Here is a 6,016-nt window from a genome sequence, read left to right as displayed (position 1 = left end):
TAAGATTGATTTTTAGCTTTCTGATTAAGTCAACGCTCAACTTCCGCTTAGTTAGGTGCCATTATAGGGCTTAATTGTTTTTTTTAATTATTATTATAATTTATATATTGTTAAATATGAGACTGATTTCATAATGTTGGGGTTGCATTTAGTTGTTAATTGAATATTTGAAATTAATTTATGATGTAGAAAGTAAAGCATTCACTCCCAACTGTATCCATCTTGAACAGCTAAAATGGAATAAGCTTGCTTATAGGGTGATACCAGTTAAGTCATAAAGTACTTTTAAAACTGTCAACTGGTTTGTTCATTATGAGTTTTGTTGTTTGACCTTTACCTTTTTGGATTACAAATTTTGCCTATGGATACTTAACTGCTTTGATTGGCAATTGGTGTTCTGTGTTTTTGTATGATTTATGTATTTTATTCTGTCTATAGAGTTTCGTATTTGATATTTGCTTGGTAAATCTATTATTTCATTAGGTTAAGCATCAATATTACATTATTCTTTCATAGAAAATTACATTGATAGAAGATTCTAGAAAGAATTTGCACATTCATTAGTATGGTTCATCACTCTTATTATAACTTGCTTAGTGTTGGATTATGCATAGGATTCTAAAGATTTATGTTTTCTGATTTTTCCTTTTAAATTTGTAGCCGTGTATGTTGGAACCCTCATGGGTTGACGTTTTTTTTTTTTTTTTTTTTTCCCAAGGAAACAAAGAAAACATATTATTCTATCAAAAGAGTAAATGAGGTTATAGATTCTGTATAAGAACCAAAAGAGGTAACACCTAAGTTAATGCGATTCTTTTGTTTGCAATTTTATTGTGTGATAGGTAGATAAAGATTAAAAATAGACAATGACAACATATAGCACTGGGTCTTCTTCACAATCTAGTAGAGGTAGGACTGATATAACATGAGCACATGTTATTGAAGGTGTAGATCCAAATGGAAGGAAGACATTAAGATGTCTTCACTGTGGGAAAGTAACTAGAGGAGGAGGTATTTTTAGAATGAAACAACATCTAGCTGGAACAAAGGGGGATGTTGGTGCTTGTTTAAAAGTTCCTTTTGATGTTCAATACTCAATGAGAGAATCACTAAAAGACATTGGGATAAAGAATAAAGAGAAGGCTGATTCTAGTAAGTATAATACTCCTTACGGTGCTCCCGTACATGGATTTGAGGGAGATATGTTCAATGAAGATAGTGAAGAGTTTCGTCCATCAGGAATTCACATAAATGAAGGTAGGTTTGACAGTAAAAAACAAAGTACAATGCTAGACAAATCAAAAAGAAATAAATCTATTGGGGTTAGTGACTATTTCGCTCCAAGGACAATTGGTGGATCTCAACCATCAATTAGGAGTTGTTTAGCTGGAAAAGATGCGATGTGAAGAGCAGACATCGCTTTTGGAAGATTCTTTTATGATGCTTGCATCCCAATTAATGCTATAAATTCAATTTATCTTCAGCCTTTGGTGGATGCTATAGCTGCAATTGGATCTGGGTATAAACACCCAAATTATCATGCTTTGCATGCCAATTTGTTAAGAGATGCTAAGAAGGAAGTGTAACTTCTTGTTGATAGTTACAGAAAGATTTGAGAAAATGTTGGATGTACCTTAATGGCTGATGGTTGGACTGATAATTCACATAGGTCATTGATCAATTTTATGGTGTATTATCCTAAGGGAGTTTGTTTTGTGAAATCAGTTAATGCTTCAGATGTTGTAAAGGATACTGGGACATTGTTGAAGATGTTTGAGGAGGTAGCTTTATGGATTGGACCAAATAGTATTGTCCATTTTGTCTCAGACAATGGATCCAATTATAAAGCTATTGGAAGCCTAGTTAGTAAAAACGCGTATTATACGCGAATTGTACGGACAGCTGTATAATTCGCGTATAAAACGCACGTATACGAATTTTACAAAATCTGTCGAATTATACGAGTATTTTAAGCGCTCTCGTACAATTCGCGAATTATTGAAAAAAAAAAAAAAAAAGTTCACCCCCAAAACGACGTCGTTTCGTGGGTTTTTCACTAAAAATTAAAGCAGATCTCAGTCTTCACTCTTCAGTTCTTCTTCATTCCTCAAATCTTCACGTTTTCAGCTTTTCTTCATCTCTTGTTCTCTTTCCAAGCTTCAACTTCAAGTTTGGGACTTCAAGGTACACACTTAACACTTGTTCTCTTCTCTTTGGTGGATTGATGGATTTGTTATGGTAATGGATTGCTGGATTTGTTTGAAACATGGTTCTTCTTGTTGAGGAGTATTGGTGTTTGATATTTCTGTTATTTTCTGACTGAACTTTTTCTATTTGGATTGTTTCCTTTACTGGGTAGTTAACCTTTTTTTGGGTATTGTATTTCTGGTATGATATGTTTTGCCGTTTGATGATTTGCTTATAATCCTGCATATTCTTACTGTTTCCACTACTTGCTTGTTGGAAATAATGATGGTTTTGGAATGTTAGCGTTAGGTTTCTTTGCATGATTCTGAATTCATAAATACAAGTCTTTGGGATTTTGTCTTCTCTGTTTTGCTCTGTTTGTAAGTAACCAGTTGTGAGAGGTTTGTTTCTGCGTATTGGTTTTTGTCATGAATTCTGCACTATTTGAGTGATTCCTTTGTTGGGGATCTTCGAAAGATTATTGGGTATTTTTCCTTGTGCATTTTATTGAGTTTCACATTGTTTATTGATTTCATTTTCGCAGCCTTGTTTTGAGAGAATAGAAGAATCAAAATTTTAGTTTTTATTTTTCAGTAATAATAATATATAGGAATATTGAAGTGTGTTGGGTTTCAAACATTCATGTAGTGCATAACTGGATATATGGCTGGAAAAGCAAGAATATATTAGTACCAAACATCGAGTGGGGTCTGCCTCATAATTATTCAAAGTAGAGAAATTAAGATGATTAGATGGTTGTACGACAACTGAATCATACTTTTACCTTATTAACATTTCTGATACTAGTATACTACTGCAAAATTTTGCTGTTAATCTGAAAATTTTGATACAGACACTGTCCAGAAGATTGTTTATTTTATCACTAATTTTCGTCCAGAACCTTATAGATTAAAGATTGATCTCCCTCTACACCTGACAAATAATTGTACGTTTCCTCTTTTGATTTCATATGATTATGATTATGTTGGCTTTAACCTAATAATTTACTTAAAACTTCTTGAGAAAGATACATTGAATACTGAACGTGCATACGTTGTTTAACATAAAGATGGTAGAGTACTGCACAAACCCTCTGTATTATTCATGTGTATGTAGACACTGTCGATTACATAAACCCTTGCCCCTCTCATTTTTTTCTTTGATTGCCTCATCTGCCTTATTTGTAAAAATCCATTAAAAATCAAGAAGACTTGGGAAATCAATTAAGCAACTTTATTTATGTGAAAGGGGACTATTTTGTTTTGTTCATGCACGTGAGAGGAAAAAATTGCTTAGCACTTTGTGATTTTCATTCACTCATAACAGCATCCTTATCTTTCCCATGAATTTCTATCACTTGATAGATGAATGGCTAGCTGGTGAATATTGCATTAGGAGAAATAATTGCAACCATCACAAGCTGTATGATCAGATAATGCTCATTAATTTGTAGTGTGGGGATAGAGCTAAGGTCACTAGAAGTTGAAATTTTTATGCGCCTTGTTTTGAAAAACAGTCCAGATTGATCTTGATGGCCGGCACGTTTATCATAATGAAAAAATAGAATTAATATGCACTATACTTCTCGAATCCAGCTAGATTCTTATGTTGAAAAATTGCTGATTCATGATGTTAAGAGTGAGATCGACCCACTGAATTATTTAGATGAGAAAGATATTGTGGATATAGCTGTATTTTTTTACTTATTTTTTGTCTCTTATGCGCATGAACCAAATCATACTTTTGTGGAAAATGTAATAGTCTTTTATTGCGAATTATTCTGAATAATGATATATTGAAAGTTGATTCTAATTTCTAAATTAAAGNTCTGCAACTGACAAATAATTGTACGTTTCCTCTTTGACTCAAGGCCTCAAATCTATGGATTGCATGGCAGATTAATTGATAATAATCTTAACTAAATTCATGTATACGTGTGACAAATCATACTTTTGTGGAAAATGTAATATTCTTTTATTGCGAATTATTATGAATAATGATATATTGAAAGTTGATTCTAATTTCTAAATTAAAGCTGATTATTCTAAATACAATGCGTAGGAAATAAAAAGATTACATGCTATAATGCGTAGGAAAGAAAAAAGATTATAAGCTAACTTTTTTCCTTTTGTATTTGATGATGTTCTCTTTTATGTTCTTGTAAATACAGACTCAAATCAATATGGTACGAAAAAAAAGATAAAATTTGGGAGCATGTTGAGGAGCTCCAAGGGAATAAATGGAAATGGAAATTTTGTCAAAAAGTATTTAGTGGTGGGGCTTACAGAATTAAAGCACACTTGTCGGGAATTACTGGCCATGATGTTGAGATTTGTAGTAAAGTCAATCATGAGACACAAGCATGCGCGTTCTTAGCTATGTCTGGAAGTGGAAGTAACAAAAAATTAAAAAGTTCAGCCGGTTCTTCTACTGCTTTAAACTCTAATGATCATCAGGAGGAAACAGATTCACCATTTTCACCACTTTCTAAGGGTAGCCAAAGATGTCAAAGTCAAGCATCTTTACTAGAAATGAATAAGAAAAAAGATAAGGAGTTTGTTGATAAAATGCTTGCTAAGTGTTTTATGGTGAACAATATTGCTTTTAATGTTGTTCAAACTGGTGCTTTTGGAGAATTTGTCAAGGCAATGGCTGAATATGGTGCAGCATACAAGCTTCCATCTTATTCAACTCTTCGAACTAAGTTAATTCCAGAATCTAGAAAAGGTGTTGATGAGTATGTTGCTATGGTGAAGCATTCTTGGGATACATCTGGATCTGGTTGCACTATAATGTCTGATATATGGACTGATATAAGGCACCGATCTTTCATTAATCTTGTGGCATATTCACCTGGCGGTGCAGTGTTTATAAAATCATTAGATGTTTCTCGAGAAAGAAAAACTGGGATTTATCTGAAAGAAATTTTTGTTTCTGTGATTGAATCAATTGGACAAGAACATGTTGTGCAATTCATAACTGATAATGGTAGCAATTTCACATCTGCTGGTGACATGCTCATTGGATTGTATCCTCGAATGTATAAGACGAGGTGTGCTGCTCATGGAATTCAGCTTCTTTTGAAAGACATATATGAAGAAGTTAATTGGGTAAAAGTTGCCACAGATGAAGCAAGAATAATAGTTATGTTCATGACACGGTACACAGTTCTTCATGTAGCAATGAAAGAGTTCACCAAAGATAGACAATTGAGACAACCTTATGCCACAAGATTTGCTTCAAATTTTTTAATGCTTCAATCTGTGTTGGATTTGGAGAATGAAATTCGACTCTTTGTTGCTTCATCTGAATTGAGGGGTTTTGATTATTGTAAGACCGAATCAGGTAAAAGGGTCACTGAAATTGTTTAGAGTGATTTTTGGGCTAGAGGAAGGGAGGTTATAAAAACTATTGAGCCATTGGTTCAAGTTCTTCGTTTGGTTGATGGTGATGGATCTACTGTTGGTTACTTATACGAAGCAATGACGAGGGCAAAAGTTGCAACCAAAGAAAGATGTAATAGTGAGGCAAGCAAGTATGGGAGAATTTGGGAATTGTTTGAGAATCGTCGGGTCAACAACATCATTCATCCTATACATGCTGCAGCTACCTTTCTCAATCCAGCTTACTTTTGCTCACAAAATTTTAGAGAGGATAGGGAGATGAAAGATGGCATCAATTTCATTCATGAAAACCTGCTTCTAATAGAATAAAAGCATCTCATTTATGAGAGAGGTTCAGTTGTATTGTAGTAGGCCAGCTACCTTATTTACTGCAACGGCAAAAACAATGTTACAAACAAGTCATCCTCGTAAGTGTTTTAAAAAAT

At 33.5% G+C, this 6,016-nt stretch overlaps 1 protein-coding gene across 1 annotated transcript; it reads left to right on the top strand.

Annotated features, from left to right (window-relative positions):
* Positions 1 to 1,022: 1,022 nt before the first annotated feature.
* LOC116128897 lies at positions 1,023 to 5,558 on the top strand. The gene is made up of 4 exons (XM_031414663.1): positions 1,023 to 1,322; positions 1,485 to 1,582; positions 1,670 to 1,876; positions 4,358 to 5,558. The coding sequence occupies exons 1-4, from the start codon at positions 1,023 to 1,025 to the stop codon at positions 5,556 to 5,558; spliced, it is 1,806 nt and encodes a 601-aa protein (XP_031270523.1).
* Positions 5,559 to 6,016: the final 458 nt, after the last annotated feature.

Source organism: Pistacia vera, unplaced genomic scaffold (genome assembly GCF_008641045.1).
Source record: "Pistacia vera cultivar Batoury unplaced genomic scaffold, PisVer_v2 Contig204, whole genome shotgun sequence".
In the NCBI taxonomy this organism is placed as follows: domain Eukaryota; kingdom Viridiplantae; phylum Streptophyta; class Magnoliopsida; order Sapindales; family Anacardiaceae; genus Pistacia; species Pistacia vera.
Note: the sequence above shows the minus strand (reverse complement) of the source record. Positions and strands in the feature narration are given on the sequence as shown.